The 21,998-nt window shown below is 52.2% G+C and overlaps 9 protein-coding genes across 9 annotated transcripts in view; 7 read left to right on the top strand and 2 right to left on the bottom strand.

Annotated features, from left to right (window-relative positions):
- Positions 1-850: 850 nt before the first annotated feature.
- On the bottom strand, positions 851-6,021 carry PHACADRAFT_251288 (uncharacterized protein). The gene is given in 14 exon segments (XM_007392878.1): positions 851-932; positions 991-1,091; positions 1,150-1,204; positions 1,258-1,298; positions 1,356-1,787; positions 1,856-2,265; positions 2,329-2,513; positions 2,567-2,637; positions 2,688-2,904; positions 2,955-4,111; positions 4,130-4,459; positions 4,521-5,443; positions 5,493-5,911; positions 5,975-6,021. The coding sequence occupies 7 exon segments, from the start codon at positions 4,161-4,163 to the stop codon at positions 1,777-1,779; spliced, it is 2,085 nt and encodes a 694-aa protein (XP_007392940.1). The 5' UTR covers positions 4,164-4,459; positions 4,521-5,443; positions 5,493-5,911; positions 5,975-6,021; the 3' UTR covers positions 851-932; positions 991-1,091; positions 1,150-1,204; positions 1,258-1,298; positions 1,356-1,776.
- Positions 6,022-7,342: 1,321 nt separating this feature from the next.
- On the top strand, positions 7,343-9,042 carry PHACADRAFT_170828 (uncharacterized protein; the record flags this gene model as incomplete). The annotated part of the gene is made up of 6 exons (XM_007392877.1): positions 7,343-7,560; positions 7,620-7,906; positions 7,965-8,207; positions 8,265-8,347; positions 8,460-8,604; positions 8,662-9,042. The coding sequence occupies 6 exons, from the start codon at positions 7,343-7,345 to the stop codon at positions 8,880-8,882; spliced, it is 1,197 nt and encodes a 398-aa protein (XP_007392939.1). The 3' UTR covers positions 8,883-9,042.
- Positions 9,043-9,580: 538 nt separating this feature from the next.
- On the top strand, positions 9,581-10,544 carry PHACADRAFT_251287 (uncharacterized protein). The gene is made up of 2 exons (XM_007392876.1): positions 9,581-9,921; positions 9,975-10,544. Exons 1-2 carry the CDS (start codon positions 9,604-9,606, stop codon positions 10,431-10,433), a joined length of 777 nt encoding a protein of 258 aa, XP_007392938.1. The 5' UTR covers positions 9,581-9,603; the 3' UTR covers positions 10,434-10,544.
- A 1,905-nt stretch (positions 10,545-12,449) lies between these two features.
- PHACADRAFT_89998 (uncharacterized protein) lies at positions 12,450-13,009 on the top strand (the record flags this gene model as incomplete). The annotated part of the gene is made up of 2 exons (XM_007392875.1): positions 12,450-12,609; positions 12,795-13,009. Coding segments are annotated over 2 exons (375 nt in total), but the record flags the coding sequence as incomplete, so codon positions are not given.
- Positions 13,010-13,663: 654 nt separating this feature from the next.
- On the top strand, positions 13,664-14,011 carry PHACADRAFT_251283 (uncharacterized protein). The gene has a single exon (XM_007392874.1). It carries the CDS (start codon positions 13,668-13,670, stop codon positions 13,920-13,922), a length of 255 nt encoding a protein of 84 aa, XP_007392936.1. The 5' UTR covers positions 13,664-13,667; the 3' UTR covers positions 13,923-14,011.
- Positions 14,012-15,053: 1,042 nt separating this feature from the next.
- PHACADRAFT_251282 (uncharacterized protein) lies at positions 15,054-16,822 on the top strand. Its single transcript, XM_007392873.1, has 10 exons — positions 15,054-15,090; positions 15,155-15,198; positions 15,253-15,407; positions 15,522-15,583; positions 15,646-15,743; positions 15,801-15,898; positions 15,954-16,156; positions 16,218-16,344; positions 16,396-16,431; positions 16,485-16,822. The coding sequence occupies exons 8-10, from the start codon at positions 16,243-16,245 to the stop codon at positions 16,749-16,751; spliced, it is 405 nt and encodes a 134-aa protein (XP_007392935.1). The 5' UTR covers positions 15,054-15,090; positions 15,155-15,198; positions 15,253-15,407; positions 15,522-15,583; positions 15,646-15,743; positions 15,801-15,898; positions 15,954-16,156; positions 16,218-16,242; the 3' UTR covers positions 16,752-16,822.
- Positions 16,823-18,526: 1,704 nt separating this feature from the next.
- PHACADRAFT_89855 (uncharacterized protein) lies at positions 18,527-18,958 on the top strand (the record flags this gene model as incomplete). The annotated part of the gene is made up of 1 exon (XM_007392872.1): positions 18,527-18,958. The coding sequence occupies one exon, from the start codon at positions 18,527-18,529 to the stop codon at positions 18,956-18,958; it is 432 nt and encodes a 143-aa protein (XP_007392934.1).
- A 565-nt stretch (positions 18,959-19,523) lies between these two features.
- On the top strand, positions 19,524-20,190 carry PHACADRAFT_251281 (uncharacterized protein). Its single transcript, XM_007392871.1, has 4 exons — positions 19,524-19,575; positions 19,637-19,688; positions 19,749-19,784; positions 19,839-20,190. Coding segments are annotated over exons 1-4 (345 nt in total). The 5' UTR covers positions 19,524-19,573; the 3' UTR covers positions 20,094-20,190.
- Positions 20,191-20,383: 193 nt separating this feature from the next.
- Positions 20,384-21,998, bottom strand: part of PHACADRAFT_90889 (uncharacterized protein) — a gene marked incomplete at both ends in the record, with an annotated part of 15,370 nt that continues 13,755 nt past the window's right edge. Inside the window, 5 exons of the mRNA XM_007392870.1 lie at positions 20,384-20,659; positions 20,711-20,890; positions 20,945-21,186; positions 21,379-21,480; positions 21,671-21,734. Coding sequence (XP_007392932.1) covers positions 20,384-20,659; positions 20,711-20,890; positions 20,945-21,186; positions 21,379-21,480; positions 21,671-21,734 — 864 coding nt within the window. The remainder of the gene's footprint in view (positions 20,660-20,710; positions 20,891-20,944; positions 21,187-21,378; positions 21,481-21,670; positions 21,735-21,998) is intronic.

Genomic DNA, 21,998 nt, shown 5'->3' with positions numbered 1-21,998 from the left:
TGTGTTCTACTCGCATCGCCCGACCTGCTCGCGTTTGCGGGCGCTGTTCAGGCAACCGGCGGGTAGATCAGTGGGTGACTAGTGGGTGACCAATGGGCGACCAGTGAATGTGTCAGAGGGCACACACGGCGACGCCAAAAAATAGTTAATGTATTTGTATTACAGTCTTTTTGTGACAAAAGTAAGCTCTCCCATTTAAGCAAATAGATAGTAGACATATACTTTTTTTGTACCTATCTCAATAGAAAATATATCTATTATTCTATATATAGATAGCTCAGTGGTATTTTTACCCCTTTTTGCTGCAAGCAAAGCAGCTTTTTACAACAAGATTCACCAAAAAAAGGTTTTATTGTTTGGCTCCTATTTCCAGGTTTTACCTATTGTATGTTTTTACCAGAAAGTGTTCGGTCTTTTTAGCTTCTATTCTCATACCAATTTTCGTGCCTCTTTCAGCTGAAAATATCAACTAATTAGCCCCGTGCCATTCTGTCGCGACTTGCTTAATGTTTCGCAAGAAGCTAGATTGAGCAGCCGCAAGTCGCGAGGCAATGTCTCAGCTCGGTTCGGCTTGGCTCGAACAGCGGTTTCAAGCCGAACCGGCGGCAATATGTGCCGCCGAACAACGCCATTACTCTCATTGATAAGATAGAGTATAAATTGTCTACCAAAAATATCATATGCCATTGAATCAGGCTCCGAGAGCGTCCAACATCCAATAATAATACTTTCCTTCTCCGATGCTCCTGTGTTTACGACTATTTGGCAAAGACTTGGTGGCGCGCATCAACCGCATGCCCTCAGGACGTCCACGGTCCTCCTTCCTCCATCGACCACTAGTATTGCAATGGCTAAGGGCGCCAACAAAGGAGGCGACAACAAGAAAGGAGGTAAGGCCGCTAGCAAAGCTGACGATGCTGGCGAGAAACCGAAGGTAGCTGTCGTTTTCTATAATGAAAAGCTATGTCCCAACGATTACGCGATGCATCCAGGGCGGGAAAGGCGGACTAAAGCCCGCGACCGCCATCAACGTCCGGCACATCCTCTGCGAAAAGCATTCGAAGGCTACTGAAGCTCTTCAGAAGATCCAGGTGAGGTGTTGATCCTGCATGCAGCTTTTCCTAGGGAGTTCATATTTGCGTCGGTTAGGAGGGACAGAGATTCGACAAGGTCGCGCAGGAGTACTCGGAGGACAAGGCGAAAGGTAAAGGATTACGCTGAACATCTGATTCTCATCTTGTCTCACACGATTCCTAGCTGGCGGTAGCCTTGGTTGGATGACCCGAGGGTCCATGGTGGTAGGTTCAGAGCGGATACGCGCCGCCACGGCCGGTGACGGATATTTGGCTTTCTAGGGAGCGTTCCAAGACGCTGCTTTCGCACTGGAGCCTTCCACCGTCGACCGTCCTGTCTGCTCGTCCCTCGTCAAGACACAGTTTGGTTACCACGTCATTATGGTCGAGGGCAGGCGCTGACCCGCGCGGTGCGAACCCGGGTAGCTCCGCAACTTCGCATTACTTGCTGCATCTCACTATCACACGATGATGATGACATAGATCGAGTGTCTTTGTATTACGATGCTGAGGTATTTTGAAAATTACGAAGGATGTACATGCGTGATTAAGCACTGGCTAGAGCACAGAGGAGAAAAAGTACAAACAAACGACAGCACACGAATACGCGTTCATCTGAGAGGGGAAAATCAGTTTGCAAGGTCCGAAATCACATCATTGCTGCTGTGCCAGCCTGGTGCGGTGTTCCAGGTATGCCACAAGGTCATCGGTAGTCTGCAACGGGGCATGAGTCCACACCTGAGGAGCAGGGACAGAAGGCGGCACCGTGTCAAACGCCATACTTGAGTTGGTCACGCTCGTCGTCACGGCGAGGGGCTCTGTGTGGTGATGATGCGCGGCGCTGCTCGACACATTGTTATTCTGCGCGTACGTGCTCTGCACGCCGCTGAAACTTGGCGACTGGCTGTCTGTGAAGTGCGAGGGCGAGAAGTTCCGATACGGGAAGCTCGAGAAACGCGTCGTGAGCGTGCCCTGTGCGAATGGCGACGGGTTGTTGAGGTGGTCCCTCGGCATCGTGGTCATACCGGCCTGCATCCCCTCTTCTGAGCTACGCGATGGCACGCGATTGAAGGCGTACGGCACTTGCATCGTTTCATACGAGCTCGGTCGGTAGGCCATGCCAGAGCCGGGCCCGGCAAAACCAGACATGGGAGTTGAGCTCCCAGAGCTACCAGCACTCCCCAAAGCTTGACTAGATGAGAACAAGTATCTTTGAATGAGTTGTGGATCAATATTGTGCCGAGGCGAACTCAACTGATAGGTTTCGACGGGAGCTCTAGCATCTTGGTACTGCCGGACACCCCTGAATGTGACTTGTTTCCATACACCCTGGGGCTGCGGCTCTGCTGATGGCGATCGCTTGGGCGCACTGGCGACAATCCTGTCCAAACTCATTTCATCGGCATGTGCCCGGTAGAAGGCGCCTACTTGGACCGTGGTCTACCGTTTTCTAATGAACGTAGCTCAATATTATAGATGTTGAAAAGGCAGACCTTGTTGGGCATAGACGCGGCAATCCGTTTGAAGTCATCGCCATGTTGCGAGAGGAGATGCAAGAAGAGGTCTTCTCTCGATAGTGAGCGTTTGTATATATTACAGTATCGAAGCACATACTTTGGTCATCGTCCGACCAAGTTAAATTGCTCCCAGTGGACCTTCGAGAGGAGCCGGCTTGACCGATCGACAGCACGATGTCCTCCATGGGGTTTGGCTCGGGTCCGTCAGGGATGACAGGGGTATCGAGAGGAGTGGCATTGACGGGGGTCGCAGATGCAGACATGTTCGCCTGTCTGCGAGGTTTCCTCACACGCTTGGGCTTGGAGTCAGTTTCCTACAGACCGCATCAGCTATGCTCGTTTGCATACCAAGTAAGGATCTCACAGCTTCCTCGACAGTCTCATCCTGATCTGCAGCCATGATACGCTGTGGTGCGCGACGCCTCCGCTTGCGAGGCTCGTTCTCGGGCTCGGGTGTTGGTGTGCCAGTGGCAGGATCCTCCTGGACAATAGCGGCACAGCGGCGTGCCGTAGCGCGCTTTGACTCCCCATTCGCTGCGGCAGGTGGTACTCTCCTGCGTCTGCTGGTTCCGTTGGCAAACGTTTCTTCGTCTCGTTTACGGATATCGGCAAGCAGCGCATTGCTCTTCTGCTTCCGCCCACCACGCTTTCGTTTCACCGCCCGGCGTGCGACGACCTGCCGGAAGTCGATGTGCTTGTTCTTGTGCAGGTAGTAGAACGTGACGCATTGCGTCGGTGTCTTGTATGGCAGGAAGTCCGCGATGATCCCAAACTGCTTCGGGAAGTCGGCGAACTTGTCAAGAAAGACGGCGACTTCCTCCTCTGTCCAGTCGTCGATGCCCGTCGTCGGGGCGTAGTACTCGGCCGGATTCTCAACTTCGTTGTTCGTGTCGTCGTACAGACACTCGACCTCGCCCTTCGTTACGCTGGTCATGTCCGGGATCACAGCTGCGTTCTTCGCGCCGAGGTGGGTTGCATCCGTCAACTCTTCGTTGCCCAGAGACGCGATGATCTGTTCCATCTCGAGATCGGACCGTACGGCGTCGCCCATAGTTGCTAAGGAGCGGCGAGTCGTACGTCCGGCCGTCGCAGCGGCCTCCTGGAGTGCAAGAGTTTTGGCCGCTTCATCGAGCTTGCTACATTGGACAAGCCATTGCTTATGCAGGCCGAGGTACTCTTCTCTCAACCTGGCGACCTTGTTGGTAAGATCCGCCTGTCGCTGAGCGAACCGTACTTGGAGAGAGTGCTTCGTCTCTTCGTGTGCCCGACCTCGCTCTTTGTGCCGCATCTCGGCGGTTACCTCTCGGATGACGTCATCGGGCATGCAAGGCACCGCCGGCGGTACAACCTTGGACAGATTGTCGAGTAAGACGGGTGTGACGCGCTCCTCCTTCGTCTGCCGGTCATGCTGAAGTCGTAGCATGACCACAGCACGCAGGACGTCCTGGAGAGGCATGGACTCGCCAGCTGCCGGCCTGATATTCGGCGCGAGAAACCTTTCGGATGGGATGGCTGGCTCGCCATGACTCGATGGCTCGCCTTGCTCAAGAATGGGAGTCGGAGGCATCGACATAGGGGAACGTGCTATCGAGCTCTGCTTCGCTAAGGAGGCCAAGGGAATGTCTGGCTCCGGAGAACTTGAGTCGCGGGTGATGGCAACTTGATCGGTTGAGACCCTAAAGCTCCGCCCCACAAACTTCATCTCCTCGTCGCCAGTAAAAATCTTGGTAGCAGCTTCCGTCGCAGTCGCAACCTGTTGAGATCCGCTGGATATAGGCGGGTAATCAGCCACAGAATCACGGTTTATGGCCAGGACAGGGGCGAATGAAGGCTGGTCCTCATCGTCGCGCTTCGCGAGAAGTCGTTCGTCTTATGCAAAGCAGATATCAGGTCCCCTGAACAACAGAACCTGAATATATAAATCACATACCGAAGTCGTTTCCATGGTCTGCTGCAATCTGTGGTGCTGACTCTTGCCTTCTCGTCGCGTTCACCGACGGATGACGATCCTTACGCGTGGGAGCTGCTTGCGCATCGTAAGCATCAGGCTGATAAGGATAAGCGGAACTGGCATAGTCGTCATGCTGGTGCGGCGGTGTTGACGACAGATATCGTCCCGCAGGTGAGGCTTGACGATACTCCAGGGACGGCGAACCAGACTGAGAACGATGAGAATAACTTGCTGGCGCGTAATGTTCCACAGAGGCCTCACGCAGCAAGCGGCCGTCCTTCCAGCCGTTGGCCTCGGAAGTATAGTCGCCTCTGTGAGGCGGATGATATGATACCTCCTGCGAGATTGAGCGAGATCGGGATTCGGGGGGCGACATCTTGGGCGGTAGGGGAGCCTCAAAGTCCCAGGAAGGGCGAGACTGGGTTTTGTTCATTGGACTGTGAGGATACGACCCTGATGCAGACCTCGAATGGCTGCCAAATGGGACACGGTCGGGCAAATTCGTGCGGGTTCGTATTGGTGAGGGTAGGGGACTGGCATGCACGGACCCACCGCCGACGGACCGCTCTCGAGAAAAACGCACACGCTCGCCGAAATCACCTCTTGAGATGAAGCGAGATTCGCGAGCTGAAGGTCGCTGTTCTCGAGCACGCATCTCCGCACCATCGGGATGATACGAAGAGGCGCCCCAGGGACTACGGTCGTCATACTGAGGTCGGTAAGAATCAGATCGTGGACCGTACGGATGCGCTTCTCTCTGCTCCTGTGGGCCTGAAAATCGCCTGTTGCGGTCATTTGAGGAATATGGTGGGGGGAATTCTCGAGGTGGAGGTCGTTCTGGAGAGCGTTCTCGCGTGTCGTGCACAGGTGAAAACTTATCGTACGACCAATCTCTTCCATCCCTAGAGGAGGTATGAGGGGAAGTGTAACGATTGAATGAATTTTTCGCACCCATCTGGAACATCCGTATTGATCCCATGAGACTGTTTCCAGCTATCCGAAGGTTCAAACATGGGCTGCGCAAGCATGTCCCTTCGAGTTCTTCCCCAAGTCGGCTCGTATGCTTCTGGTGGAGGTGGCGGCGGAGGCCTTCTGTCGGGCCACGGAAGTGATTCCATAGGTCTCCAGGAAGAGCGGCCCCAATCGTTACCCTCTGCATGTCTTGGCGGGCGATACCTGTCAGGGGATGAAGTGCTTCCAGCATAAGGTCGTTCTGGTCCCCAAGCTTCAGGACCGGGCCGATAGCTGTTTGGGTACGGGTCTCGGTAGAAGACATTCTGGCGTGGGGGAATGTATCTATCGTATGTCGGATATGCTGCGGGAGGGGGCCCAGGGGAAGGACTACGCCTACGATCAGAACTGTAAGGTCGCTGCGCAGGCGGGACAGACAACATGTATGAGAAGACGCAGAGAGACTAAACATGCAGACTAACTTGCATCATCACGGGAGGACTGGGTGAATACCTGGTATCATTCTTGCTGCTCATGAAAGCCGGACAAAAGAGCGGATTGAGACGAGGGAAGGACCGAGGGATCTAAGATAAATATGGCAACGTGACGACAGTCTTGCCAGCAGGTCGAGACGATGAACAGAGTTTTAGCAGGTATAATATATATGTAGGAGAGAAGCAGGAGAGTCGAGAGTTCGAGAAGGAAGTTGAGGTTGAGGTCGAGGATGTCTTCCACGTTTGACAACTGTGGCGGATCGAAGAATGCCGCACGCGCTCCGATAAGCTCCGCCTCAAAATCTCACCTCAATACACTTTGTATCTTTGAACTCCGATAACTCCGGTGCAAGAGTGTCCGCAACGCGCCACAAGCCGCGTGTTGTTTTCACTACGAAGGATGTTGCCCTCCTATGCCTTTAAGCCCCTTGTTTAAGACAGCTGCTCAATATGATTTACACCGCACAGTAAGTTCTCGCGCGTACGAGCGGAAGACCATTATTTGGACGTCGGATAGTGACCTTGGCCGCAGTGCCTTCAACGCGTTCTGTCAGCCCTATAATGTCACACTGGAGGTGTTTGGTGGGTACGAGTACAGCATCTCGCGGAAGTAGTTTTAGCTGCTGATGGTCGCATGCTGTCCAGAACAAACAAGCTGAGAGTCGAACTCTCAAACCCAGGATTGAAGAGAAGAGTAATGATGCAGGCTAGGGTATGGCACTCATTAGCTCATGTAAGTTAGCAAAGATAGCGTTTGCCAATATCCAGGAAATTGGATAGCAAGAAGGATGGAAAGATTGAGATGGAACAGAACATCAGAGCTCAGTCTGCGGGGAATGTGCTCGAGGGCGACCCTGCGTATTTCCTGACTCATATTCCTCGGCGATGCCACACCTTCAGATGCTCCTCTCAGGCTAAATATGTAAAAAATAGGAAGCTCTCGGAAAAACACCTTCCACGCTTGTGTGTTGATATATGCTTGCTGTATTTGTTGCGTCCTCGTCCCCCGCATTATCCAGACTCATAGTGCCTGCAGGCAATCATGTAGTAACTCTGATGGGTTTGGTGTCCGGAGATGCATGAGTCCATATGTACGTGAAGTCGGGCACTCGCCGTATTACAAATGTGTCAAGCAAAGAGTCTTCACTTCGACGAAGCTCAGCTTGCTGCGGACTGCTCTTCGCTTTTCCCGATATCGGCGCCACGACGCTGGCGCTCGGACTCCTGAAGCTCTTGTTCTCTCCGGCCATCACTGCGGACGTGTAGGTAAAACCGCCGAAGCCGTTTACCGCCTGCTGACATCCCGCCTCTGTAGATTTGTATTTGACCAGTCCATATATCGCCGCGGCATTGGCTATGACGGAGCTTTCCCTGTTCTGGGACCCAGACGATGACCTCGAAGACGTCAGACAGTATGCGCCGGGAGGCTACCATCCTGTTCGTCTTGGAGATATCATGCCCCCACAGCGAATAAACTCACAAACGCAATATCGCATCTTACACAAGCTTGGTCATGGCGCTTTCGCGACGGTATGGCTCGCCGAAACTCTACACCGGTCGTCGACGTCATCAAGGTGAGTGACGGCACATTGTATATGCCTGCGGCCTATCCTAACCCGTGAGCCCTCTGTAGCACACGCTATGTAGCGTTGAAAATATGCGCTGCACGCGCAGACCCCCAGCATGAGCTGGACGTCTTTGCCAGACTTCCTACGGACGAGTCGCCCAATGTCGTGCAGCTCCTCGACGGCTTTACGCTGCAAGGGCCGAACGGTAGACATGCCGTACTCGTTCACAACGTTTTGGGAAGCTTAAAAGATGCTGTATGTTTGCCTGCTGGGCGGAAGCAAGTCAAAAATTTATGCCGACAGATTGCTGATGGTCTTGCTATCATACACCGCCATGGCATCGCGCATGGAGGCAAGTGTCGGTGTAATTAATTTATCCGAGCTGTGTTGATTCAAGCTCTCTTCACCAGATATACATTCTAGTAACATCGGCATCGCCCTGCCTTCTCTCGATGACCATCCTTCGAGAGACATCCTTGATTATTTCGGCAATCCGGAATGCACGATTGTGCTCCCGACGAGGCCGCACTCGAACCCTGACTCACTGCCCCCGTACCTCGTGCGACCCATATCAATCCTTGATTATCTGTTGAGAAACGACTCCTCGTTCGCCGAGACGCCGTTCCGCGCGCAAGTTGCTGATTTTGGTAACGGTGAGACCCTATTTCCTTATGACACCTAGCAGTGCTTACCTGTCAATTGGTGGCTAGCGATACTAGTAGCAAGCGAGCAGCCGCGTCCATCATGTACACCCGTAGCAGTGTGCGCACCTGAACTTCTCTTCGAGCGCGTCGTTCATTCAATCGACCCTCCGCCAGCCTTCGCAAGCGACATCTGGTCGCTTGGCATGCACGGCAAGTATCGGTCTTGCGCTTCCCAACCCTACTGCTAACGAGCTGTTCTAGATCTACGAGATTGTCTTCGGGTCGACGCTCTTCCGTTTAGCATCTGCCAACGACGTGACACTGGGTAAAATGGCCACACTTTGCGGCGAAGTTCCGTCTTCGTGGCGTAGCTACTGGGATTCGTGCGAGTCTCTAAAAAAACTCGGTATGCATAATTGTGGCATCACGCGAAGGTTTTTCCTGATCACAAGCTGAAACTCAGGCATATCTCAAGAGACCGCAGATGCAGAGTGGGCGCAGCGCATAGAGCACTATGCAGAGAACGTGCCGAAGATAGTAGATGACAGTACCGCAAGCAGTGATGCTGCGCGACTTGTCTCATTGCTTCGCTCCATGCTGAAGATGGAACCATGCGCACGACCGAGTGTTGAAGAGGTACTGCTACATCCTTGGCTCGCCTTGCAAGAGGATGCTGCTGGGTAACGCGCCGTGCTCTGAGGTGCTCATGATCGTACGGCCGTCCATATCCGATCCTGTTTCGGCCGTCCCATACTGTATAGACAAACATCTCCCTCTTCACGTGGTTCAGTCTTACAGAAACATGTTTGCATATTATGCCACCGATCGAGGCGCCTAGTGTTTTGCTGCGCATGGCGGACCGCCGTTACGACTTCCTCAGCAGTAGTGCTGGCCCGCAGCAGGACGCCTGCTAGAAGAGACGCAGATATCCGCGGATGCTGATGACTGCGAGAGCTCCGTGGGTGTGCAAGATAGTCCGCAGCACGCTAGAACAAGTTTAGATGGTAGTTTCCTCGGGCGTGAGTGTTTAGCAGCAATTTGTGGAAGTGATATGAACAGCTGTTCCCGGCGGCTTGGGCGCGGCATCCACCCGGGTTGCCTCGTCTGGGAATTTGTATGCTTTTGAACGGATCTTCTGCTAATGGCACCATGGTAGTGATTCATGCAGCGGATTAGGTCCTAAGCAGGCGGACAGCGCCAGACGGAATATTCGCAACGATTTCGCAGAGTTTGATCGAAATACCCGATCAGGTAAGAGACCAGGATAAGCTTCAGCTGATTCTCACATGCTCTCGACGGCTTTCCACCACATTTGAGCATCTGTTCTCATGCCTGAAACACGCTCTTCCATTGGGCCCACAGGACTCTCTGCCCAGAGCCACCACCCTGCAGGCGTGCAGCAGCGATGGCCCTCCAAACGCTGACGGCAACCACAGCAAACGCGGCGCCGACGAACACGGTGGCGAGCGACCCTGACGGAGACGATCTTAACACGCGCAACAGCGTCCCGTTCAGCTTCCTCGTCGCCTTCCTCGCGCTTTTCGTCTGCTTCATGGGCCTCGGTCTCTGGGCCCGCCGTATTGTCTTTTTCGCCCGCAGGCGGCTCGGCCTGCCCGTCCCCGAGCTCCCGCAGCGCCGCCAGCGCATACGTCCCCGGAAGCCCGTGCTGTGGGACATGTATCCAGATGGATGCGTGCAGCCAGAGAAGTGGGAAGGCATGGAGGTGAGTGCTTGCGCCCTACCGGCGGAAGACGAGGCGCTCAGACAGGCTTCCAGCCGCTCTCTTCCTGGTTCTGTAGAGAAGTACCTGTGGTCGAGGTTCCGTACGAAGATCCAGAGCTCACGCAACCCTGGCCTCCCCAATCGCCCATGCACCAGCGCATGCCTCGTAGAGGCGGCGTACCCGTCATGGACATCGCACCCACGCCATCACCTTCTGGGTCACCTCGACTTCCGCGGGACCGAATGCATCCTATTCAAAATCTCAAGGAGTGGTGGTTGGATTTAGTTGACCCCATGCGACATAGCCCTCCCAAAGACGGGCTCGGCGACAAGGGTCAAGTGGATCAGCTGCAGGTCGCGGTTCTCATCTCGATGCCCTCGCTCGATCGCGGAATCCCCCCAGCTACCAATAATGGAGGTGTTGAACAGCTAGGGGAGCTTTCAATTGGGATTGTTGGCATGCCTTGGAACCATGATGACTCTGCGCTAGATCTGCCAGAGACACGGACATGACACTGTAACAGCTGACGCCCCACACTATACTGGCCGTATGATTGGATGGCACTGATGACTTGTAGGATACCTGTTTGTGTGTAACAGTATGGAATCTTATGGCATGGATACATTCAAAGCAAATCCGAGACCACTCAGGGATAGTCTCGCGTGGGACAATCGCGTTCCAGAACGGAATCCAAGCCCTTGGGATTCTCCTGTGAGCTGCCGTGAACGAACTGACAATACAAATTTAGTGCACAGATGATTACTGTAACGTGTAAGTCGTCGCTCAGATTCTTGCCAGAAGGTGATAGTGCTTACCATCCGTCGCGCTTAAGCTCTATGGCAGCCACAGCACGTTTGGGCGGTTCCGGGATCGTCTCGCGTGGGACGTTCCAGTTTCCGAGCAGCAACACCCTTGCGTGCAGGCCACCAATATTTCAACACGACTCGTCGCGCCCTCGTTGAGAGCGAATGGTGAGCGTTGTGGCTTTGGGGAGCGACCCAGCGTAGTTTGGTGAGTCTCCATTTGATTTCAATAAGACAGCAGCACTCACCTTTCCCCAGGCCACTGCATGGCATGGTTCGCTTCCAGCTGTGTGGCTCGCAGCCAGTAGCTCCTTGTTTTGACTATACTCTCAATGTCAGTTTGAAAACCGTTCAGCCAACGAGCGACTACAGCCGAGCTGGGGGTCAGAAGGAAGATACCACCGTCAAGATGAAAAGTGACTTGCTGTGGGCTCTGAATCACTGAAGCGGTCGACTGCTCCGAACCATTGATCACTTTGAGCATCGTCTGTCCGTCGTCATCAGCGCATGGTCGACGATGGAGTGGCACAAGTGCTCACTCAGGAAAGGGAGACCTGTAGTGGGCCCAGTGTCACAACAGGCCTGTTCCGACATCCCCAGCGATTCCACCGTCAAAAGCAACAAAGCGGCATCGCCAAGTAGTGCCTGGAGCGCTGGTCGCTGCCGCGTGCTGTCGAAGGGACCGCTGGAATCTAACACTCCCCGCACAGCTCCAGCCGTCACATGATTCGATGTGCCGCACATCAGCGGAGGAGAGTCAGCCTCGTCCTATTTCTTTCTCATGTCGAGCGTACTTATCCTTATGAGGCGCGTAGCTGTCGCCCTCTGGCTCATCAGCATGTTCCCTTCGAACAACCACTTCACGTCGCATGCCAGGCGGACGGCGCGGACTTATCCGTCGGACACTATCGAGTCACTGTCTCGTTTCCGATGCCGCAAGTATCACGCAGGCCCGCAGTTGCCGATGGAGTCGAAAAGGTAGAACGTCTTCCTCTTCTGGTAAGCGCTTTTTCTCTCGCGCCCGCGGCCTGCGAACCATCAGGCGTAACAAGCACGCTTAGCCGAATCTTTAGATGCGCATGGGAGCATCCCGGGTTAACTGTCAGCTACCTGGGCACTGCCGACGCCTCGTCTACTTCCTCGTTTCTGAGGAGCCCTCCTGCAAGCTGCGTCTAACTCATCCGGGTCCGAAGGTCACAACGAACTAAGGAGTCCCATTTTAGCTGCCGTACTTGAGAGCTTCAAAATCTTCTTTCTTTCAGAACTGTGGCCTTCGCTCACATGTGAGCCATCTTATCTCCGTGTCTGCGGGCCGACCCTTTCGGCCGATACTTCGCCAGCTCCGAGCAAAACGCTGCCGGCGAGAATCACGCACAATGAAAGCGGTTAGTGTGTAGAGGTGGCGTTGATGGTCTCAGCATAGACGTTGATGGTTTCAGCATAGACATTGACAGAAGACCCGCTGAGCCTCTCATAAATTCTGCGGGCGAGGGTCCACCCTAGATACAGCTCGCCTCCTTGCACTCCTCGCGTTCACTATGCCTCGACACTCGGATCACACTCTTGCCGAAGTCTACTCGCAATTGTGAGTGGCACCTCTGATTGCACTTAATGAGCCAATGCCCAGAACTTTGTCTACCAGTCTTCTACAAGAGTATACATTCATAGCTGCGTCATGCAAGTGTATCTCTCCCCTTCGAGTGCTCTGCTGACGGTATCTGCCCTTTAGCAATTGTCATCTACGAGCTCCTGATCACCGCCGCCGACGAGATTAAGGTTGTCTGGAAGAGACCGGTCACTGCATCCGCTGTGCTCCTTGGTTCAGTACGGTGGTCTTTGTTTCTCCTGGTCATACTAGGCTTTGTACCAGCAACTCAGAGAGTATGTATAGAACCTTTTCTCTATGCAAATACTAAACTGAGCCTTATAGGAGTAAGCCCAGTCTGGTTGAAGCCTGCGTGCAAAATATAGCTCACTAGAAGCTGGCACACAGCTGCTCGCCGATTAATATCTTTTGCTCGGTACTCATCCTCATTGGGTTCATACAGACCGCAGGTATGCTTTATGCAGTTTGCCCCAATATGAAACGCGCGCTCAGTTTTCATTGGTCAGTCTTCTCCGCCTTGCGCGTCTTTGCAGTCTGGAACAGGAACTACGTCTGGTCGCTGATAGTTCTTGCGCTGAACATGGTGCCGCTCGCGACGTACTTGGTGTGTGCCGTCCTCTCTCAAGCTCCGCGTACACACCGGTTCATACCTCCTTGTAGATCACCACGAGGGGATTAAAGTACATGTTCGCCGTGAATCCGCTCATCGGCGCGACATGTGTTTTGGACAGGTCAGTGACTGCACGAACAGGCAGCATGTGAGTAGGCATATCCATCTACCGCAATCTCCAGATACGAACTCAGCGATGCAGACGTATGTCTCGCAATCAAAACCCTTCAGATTTTAGGAGACTCTGACAGCACCTTCTCACAGTCTTGTACATCACACGCGGCTCAGTTCTCCTCGCCGATGCAATTGTCTTCGTTGTGACCTGGATCAAAACTTTCGGACACTGGAGGATTGTCCGCCGCACCAACATGGGAGTGTCGCTGGCGACGTGTCTGCTGCGCGACGGTCGGTAGCTTTCCTTTCACCTTCACTTTCCCCACCGCTGGAGTCCGGCTGCCCTCGCAGGTACCTTCTATTTCGTGTGAGCCTGACGAGAGCGCTGTCCATTAGGAGTGATTGCTGACGGGAGGAAATCATACAGGTTTCTGCTGGCAATTAATATTGCTGAGCTGCTGACCTTCGACTCTCCTATGGTATGTCTCCGATATGAGTGCGCGAGCGAATTTCTAATGTTGTAATTAAGGCCTTGTCACCCATGGGCGCATTCTTCGTAACCCTGGTGTGTTCTCAACTCTTCGTTCGCCGCCTTGGTGCTCATCAGCTGATCATGCAGCCTACGATACTCATTAACCGCTTCATGATCAATCTACGCACGGTCGACTCGGAGGTGCCAGACTACTCTGTGTGCATTACTGATCAACAGCAAGGACCGTCAGCACTGCAGTTCAGGAGATCAGCCGACCGGCTGGGTAATATTGGGGGGACTTTGTACGACGGTTTGAGCGACGAGCACTGGGACGAAGAGGCCAACGGCGACGAAATCGACGAGGTAGAACGTAGTGGAGCTGGCGCAGAAGCATGAGCCAGCGATGAAAATTATACTAGAAAGTACTTTGGCCCGAGTACACAGCAATATTTACAACGCGTATGACAAAGGAAATCGCCGCAAATGCTGTCGAATGATTTCAGTCGAGTGATGCGTTTCGAAGCACCTACTTCCACAACAATCTTTAATTTTACTAGTGAACACATAAGTACGCTTCCCACCTCAACACCTTCACGATAGCGAAAGCCCCCGAAGAGATCCGGCGCAACAAATTTCAATTCTTTGCTCGCAGCGTCTTGTACCATCCCATCCCTTCGAGCTGTTGCTGTCCTTATCAAGCATCAGCAGGCAGGTGCATCATCCGAGGGCTCGCCAATGTTGTCCGTCACACCACGAAACACCGCGAATTCCCGCTTGGATACCCGGGAGCTAGTATTGTGCTGGCTCGGATTGAAACTGTCGGGGAGTCAATCCGGCAAGCTGTTACAATTCATGCCAAGCTTGCCCTCCTAAAATTCTCGACAGTACGACTTTGGTGATACTCGAGTTGTGAACTTGTGGCCAGCCTGAGCCAACAATAGTTAAAGCTAGCAAGGGACGTGTAATACTGGTATGAACCATCTGAAAATTTCTAACATTAGTCAAAAGTACCTCGAATATAACACAACTGAGCAGGGTGCCTGATTCCCTTGGCTCTGTACATGTTATGCCCGTCGATACGAATTGAAGGGGCAGAGCGTCTTTCTCGGAGGATAAGCGCCTTTTCTCCCACGCGTCATCGCTCTGCTGTTGGCCGGCGTCGTCTGCACTGCTCCGTGGACCGAGAAACTGAAAGGACGGTAGATTTTCTGATACCGTGCATAGCCATGCATATTATGGTATTCAACACTTGTGAAAAATACAAGCGTTGTGAATAGCCCCGCAGGCGATGTGGACTGGATTATGGAAATAAGAGGATCCTTGCATCCGTGCCTGCGAGCCAGCTTCTTCTTCCAGTACTCAGAGAGTCCTCAACGCAGCACTGCCGGCGAGAGCTATGGAAGTATCCACAGCACTAAATTCTATAGAAGATCAACCAGGTCGCATATAAACTATGTAACTGAGAGCCTACCCTCATTGTGGCTTGCCTCCCTCCTCATCAAACCCGGGCCTTACTTTTGAATATGTCGGCGCAGTCGGGCCTGGCTCTTGGCTACGCGCAACTGTGAGCATTACGGATCACACCTGTTCGCATTTGACAAGCTAATGCTCATGTCTGCTCCCTACAGCTACATCGCTCTCGAGGGCGCATATACCGGAGTGGCTGCTTCGTGCAAGTACACCCTCTGCTTCCTACCAGTGCGCTGCTCATAGTGTCTGTCCCCAGGCCTCATCATCTACGAGCTCCTAATCACTATTAGTGATGAGATTAGGATTGTCTGGAAGAGACCTGTTACAGCATCCACTATCCTTCTTGGTTCGATACGATGGTGTTGGCTTTTCACGGCTATTCTGGAACTTACGCCATACATCCCAACAGTAAGCCTTAGATTTCTCTAGCAATCTCAGACGCTAAACGATGCTCCATATAGAAGTAATTCAATTCTCTTCGAAGTCCATGCACAAGTGATTGCTAATCGGAGCCCGCCAATACAGCTGCGTACCGTTAGGTAACTTGTCTCGAATACTAGCCCTTGTTGGATATGCCCAGACTGCACGTACGTTTTATGCAGCTTGCTCGAGTGCGAAAAACACGCTGATTTGTCTTTGCACACGCCAGTGTTTTCCGCCCTACGCGTCTTCGCGATCTGGGACAGGAGTTATGCCTGGTCACTGCTGGTGTTCGCGCTGAGCATGGCGCCATTTGTGACAAACCTGGTGTGTGTCGTCTCTGCTCACATCTAGCGCATGCTATATTGTAACACTCGTGTACAGATTGCTGAGGTGATGACAAAAACTATTCCCGTCGTAGAGCCATACATTGGTGCGACGTGCGTTACAGAGTTGCCGTTTTCGACTGAAATAACCATCATGTAAGTGCATTGTCTCTCTGCTACTGTTTTGCAAACTTCAACTCTCATGATATAGGTGTACGTCCCATTGTTGGAGGCTTTGGGCGTTTCAGAGACCCTGACGTCACTCGCGCGCAGTCGTATACGTTACACGCGCCTTACTCATCCTCGCAGACACGATTGTGGTCGTCCTGACCTGGATTAAGACATTTGGACATTGGAGGGACGCCCGTCGCCTCAAGATCCATGTGCCTCTGACAGCGTGTCTACTGCGTGACGGTTAGCAGTCTTCCATCCACGTTCGGGTTCTCCTGGAACTGAAGTCCAGCTGTCCGTACAGGAACGATCTATTTCATGTGAGCGTGATGAGAAACCGTTCATTTGATGGACTGCTCATAGACTACAACGAATATAGAGCACTGCTAGTGACGAACATACTACAGCTGCTGACCTATAACTTCTCTGGGGTGCGTCCCCAACACGAGTGCTCGAGCCAATGGCTGACATTTGACTTTAAGTTTGCATCGTTTATGACTCCGTTTATCATAGCTCTAGTGCGTACCTCACATTATGTTTGCCCTTTGATGCCCATGAATCGGCTACGCAGCCCCCGGTACTCATTAACCGCTTCATGATCAACCTACGGACGACCCACTCGGAAGTGGTGGACTACACCATATCTATTATTGATCTGCAGCCAGTACCTCCGGTGCGAGTACCGCCGGCGTCGCATCCCAGAAGGTCAATGGGTCGGTTGGGCAACATGGGGGAGATGCTGCAAGATGGCTGGGACGACGGCGATGCTTGGGACGAAGAGAATAGCTCTGCAGAAGCAGACGGGGCAGAAAATCGTGGGACCAGTGCGTACGCATAATTGATAATATCGCACAGATAAACCAGCACGGATGGTATGTTCTAGACTGCCTGGAATGAGATAAACTCGGCTTTGCGGCTTGTCACAGTGGCTTAATGAGATAACGATTTTATTATCTTCATTTCTAACGAAATGCATAAGGAGCTTTTACAGTGTTACTCACAATTAATTATGTTCGGGGAGGCAATTGGTGAGCGCGATCTTCGTCCTACTAATACTAGTAGTATTTCCTCGAAGCAAGACTTTTCTCAGGTATAGCATAGACGTGCCTTAACGTCTGTATAAGTATAAGTTATCTCTGTGACGAAGTGGCATCTTGCAATATGCATGCATGCACGGCTGGGGGCACTGGGCCTGTTCCTAAATAGTCATTGGCGGGACAACTTCGCGGTCCTGAGTGGGATCCGATACAGGTTCTCAAGCTTACAGCATGTGACGCTACGTGGAGGCTAGTGGCTTATGTTCGCGCGCAGATTAACTATATCGGAGGGGCAAGCCTTTGTCCTGTAACGCGTAAAGCATACTCAAGCTTCAGAGCAGTTACGGCACATTCCGGGATTCAAGCTCAAATTTAATTTCGCGTGGAACGCTCCGGTTCCGAAACCGTGCAATCGTATGAGTACCACCCAATGAGTCTGTGCAGGCGTTCACAGCGACTTCATCCTCGACGGCTCCGCCCAGCATCGCCCGCAGAGTGCTTGCCGTCGCCGGCTCAGTGTGCAGTCGAAGAGGCGGCTGAGATCCGGCGGACCCCGCAAAGCCCAAGCCACAGGACCAATCCAAATCATGCTGAGAGAAACCGTATTAGTGCTGCCTGAGAAGAGGTGAGTATGTGATTCCGGGAGAGCACGGTGTTGGAGAAGGGAGGCAGGAGGAGGGCCTCTCTCTGTACGTCCGAGGGCGGCGGCGGCTGACCTGTCGATGCGACGGGGTACCGGTCAACAGACGGGCTTGCTTAGTGCTATATTGCAGACGGGGGATCGAAGAGATGCCGTTGATGACATCATTTGATGCGCCGCGCGTCCGCAGATAAGGTGGAGTTGTCGTGCCTTCTTCAGCTTCATGTCGAGCACATCGCTTCGAAGTAGTCGTTATCCGAGTTGCGCTCTAGCTCATTAACACGCCCACTTCGAAAAGCTACTTTAGACTAGCTGTCCTTGTAATGCCACCAAGTATCTGCCCTTCTGCCAGTGCGCCCTAACACGGATCAAAGAAGCCTGGCGGACAAAGGAGTCAACATGCCTTTCCTCTCGCGCCCGCCAGACGTTCATTTCTCTGCTGTTTCTCTCTCCAGCTGTCGTGCGCACTCCTGCTCAGTCCCGAATCTGGAACGCTTGACGGGTGAGTGATGTTGTCGACGCTGTACGTAGCCATCTAACTGTATAATGGATAGACCAAATAGCACGGACCGGCAGCTGAAAGTGAGCAGGATCAAGATGGACATAAGGAAGTCCGCCACCTTTGCTCGCAACTAGGCCAGTTTGTATTTAGGTTTGCGGGCCGAACTCTTCGGTGCCAGGGCCCTTAGGGCGAAACGCGCAGGCGATAATAGTATACGTAACAGGATAAGCACAGATAGACGATTGGCCAAATTGCTTATAAACATGCAAGTGGTGGTCTCTACAATGCAGCTCGCTTCAGTGCTTATTTCACTGGCATGTCGGTACAGTCAGTCCAAGCTCCCACCCAAGCTTATTCGCAGCTGTGAGCAGCGTCCGTGCTCGCACTTGATGAATCAATGCTCATACCTCCATCCCCTAGGCTCGTGGAAGAGTATGCCATTGTTGCTATCTCATGCAAGTGTATCCTTTGCTTCCGACTCGGAATGCTCTGCTCACACCATTTGTCCCTCAGGTCTCGTCGTCTACGAATTTCTCATCACTATCGGCGACGAGATTAAAATTATTTGGAAGAGACCCGTCACTGCATCTGCAGTGCTTCTCAGCTCGGTACGATGGTCTTTGCTCCTCGCGATTACCTTGCGACTTGCGCCGAAAACCCCGAATGTAAGCCTCGAATGTCTTTGGCTGCGCAAAATCTTAAAATATGCCTTCTACAGGAGTGAGCCTGGTCATTTGAGGCTTGTGCGTAACATATTACTTACCAAAACACGACATATAGCTGCGCAGAAATTAGTATCATGGACAGGACAGTCGTCCTTCTTGGGTTCGTCCAGATCGCACGTAAGCCTCACGCAGCCTGTCTGAATCCACGGCGTCCATTAGCTTACATGCCGCACCAGTTTTCTCTGCTCTGCGTGTGTTCGCAATCTGGGACCGGAGCTACGTTTGGGCGCTACTCGTACTCATACTAAGTATGGTGCCGTTTGCGACTAACCTGGTGCGCATAGCCTCCGCCTGAATCCCATATGTGCTCTTCATGACACTTCTGTACAGACTATCGCCACAGTGTCCAAGCCGAGTATTGTAGTGGCACCGCCTTCCGGTATTGGATGCGCCTTGGAGCCGCGGTTCTCTGCACACACAAGCAGTATGTGAGTGCGCATATCTCCTTTATGATTTTTGGTACTCATCTATTGCCTCACAGAAGTAAATTCGCGGTCAAATTTATTACCTTGTCGAAGGTACTGACGGCACTTGCTCACAGTGTTATATATCACCCGCAGCTCAGTCGTCCTTGCTGACACGATAGTGCTTGTCCTAACCTGGACCAAGACGTTTGGACATTGGAAGTACAGTCGCCGACTCAACATCACGATGTCGTTGACGGCGTGTCTGCTGCGTGATGGTCAGTAGATCTCCAGACACCGCCACATCTTCCATTGCTGAAACTTAGCTACCTATGCGGGGACTATCTATTTCATGTGAGCACGCCAGCAAAACCGCCTGCCTGAGTGTATTACTCATCAGCGATGACAAATATAGGGCTCTGCTAGTGTTAAATATAGCTCAAATGCTGACCTACAACTCCTCTACGGTATGTCTCAGAGACGAGTATTTATGTGTCTGCAAAAATCTGTCTAATGCCGTACCTAAGAACGTATCGCCCGTGTCGGCATTTATCACAATCTTGGTGGGTACCCTACGTTCCACTTACCTTTCTGATGCTCACCAACCGGCCGCACAGCCCCTAATACTCATCAACCGCTTCATGATAAACTTACGGACGGTCGACTCAGAGGTCACGGTGCCGGGCTACTCTGTGCGCATTACCGATCGGCAGCAAGGACAGTCGACGCTGCATTTCAGAAAGTCAACAAACCGGTTGGGCAACATTGGGGAGACTTTGCAGGATGGTTGGAGCGATGAATTCTGGGTAGAAGAGAACGGTTCCGCAGAGCTGGGCGGCGCAAGGCATCGTGAGACCAGCGCGGAAGTATGAGCCGACGCCGAAGATTATATCATAGCATGCCCTGTCCCGGGCAGACAGCATAGTACTATGTTAGGATGTGTATTAAATACGTTGGATTCACGGCGCCTCAGAGGATATCAGGGACAAAAGTTTGTAAATAAGTGGCGCCGAGTACGGATAACACTCGTTTTCATCTGACCAGTACAGTGTCTACTAGAGTCAGAGAATCCAGCAATAGGAGGAGACAAATATGCATATATCCAAGGATTAAAGTTTAAGTCAAAAACGACCTGTGCCATAACATCACTGGTGGCTCCGCTTTACAGTCGCTGGACGTCTGCTGAGACAGCTAGCTCTTCTGCAGAGTGTGCTACAGCTTGATCGTTGCCGATATGCGCGTCGTAGTCCCTCTCGTCATCCTGGCCGTACTCCAGGGGCTCGCCCATGTTCCCCATAAAATCCGGGGCTGCCTCGTCATTGGATGTCAGCGTGCGCGGTGAAGGCAGCTGCTGAGACGTTTCGATATCGGAGTTAGTGGACGTGCCCTGGTTGAGTAGCCGCAGATTCATCATGAAACGGCAAACCAGAATCTGCGGCTGGTTGATGTTGAGATGTCAGAGGACCATAAATATGGGCGGTAGGCTCACCATTATATTTGCAAATGCGGTGACAATGGTTGTGGAGACCTGTAGGTATTCAGTAGGCCGGATGGGGGTGATTGGTGGTGGGTCACTTACAAAGTAGAAGGACAGGATCTGAGAGACATTTAGGACCAGAAGGATACTGCGAGTAAGTATGAGCGAGGGAACAACAAAGGTAATCGAAGGCTGAAACTTACGAGAAGTAGATTGTACCTAAGGGGATTAATGTGAGGTCAAGACCCTCGCTACTGGTGTAAAGAGGAGCACCTTACCATCGTGGATGAGATATGTGGCAAACGGAGACCTTATGTTCAGTAACCTTGCTTCTCTATACTGGCAGTAGGTCTTCCTCCACGTCACGACCAGAACGAGCAAATCTGCGGCGATTAAAGAAATGCGGCTAAAAAATAGCACTGTAAAGCAGCAGTCAGTAATAGGTACATTGACGGGATGGCAGAAACATACAGCTAACAAAGTCAAGCCTGAGCTGAGTGTGCGTACTATGGCGGCGAGCAATTGACTTACAGGTCGCTCACTTCAACAGAGAAGCTGGGGTTCCCGGTACATATGCCAATCGGTGGAGGAAGATGTTCCAAGGAGACATGGGATGCGTGATACTTGGGGGCATATCGGTATCAAGTTTGTAAGCTTGTGACTCCTAAGGAATATTGTACTTACAGCGTTGGCAACCACAGGTGCGAGACTCAGAGTCAGAGCAATTGTGAATAATATTGAGTTCTGATTCCGTATTGTGCATACACGGAGCGCGGAGAAGACTAACAATGGTCAGGCTACCTGCCAGGCGGTCGTCATGTATTGTACTCACTGAGCTGATTCAGTTCGGCGGCCCAGACACAGGAACTTATTAAGTTACACCGGACTAGCCACCAGAAGCGCCCAAGAGCGGCTAAGACACGCTGAAGAATTTCCGAAAAGCCCAAAAAATGGCACAAGTGGGAATCAAACCCGCAGCCCGAAAGTAACCGCAGTGCGCTATACCACTAAGGCATAAGACCTTGCAAATGTGAGGCTGGAATTGCCCTATAATACCACTGTTCTACCTCAAAGTCTTAGCTGTAATATTGTAGCCAATTATCAGGTATTAAAGCATTGGAATGTAATTGTACAAATGTATATCCTGATGGCGTGGCTAAGACACCAGTGTGGCTAAGACATTGAGTTATTAAATATTCGCTATTGATTCTGCTTATTGTACAAATGTATATCCTGATGGCGTGGCTAAGACACTAGTGTGGCTAAAACACCGGAGCAGATGAACTATACTCAAGTGGAA

This window comes from Phanerochaete carnosa (genome assembly GCF_000300595.1).
Source record: "Phanerochaete carnosa HHB-10118-sp unplaced genomic scaffold PHACAscaffold_3, whole genome shotgun sequence".
In the NCBI taxonomy this organism is placed as follows: Eukaryota; Fungi; Basidiomycota; class Agaricomycetes; order Polyporales; family Phanerochaetaceae; genus Phanerochaete; species Phanerochaete carnosa.
Note: the sequence above shows the minus strand (reverse complement) of the source record. Positions and strands in the feature narration are given on the sequence as shown.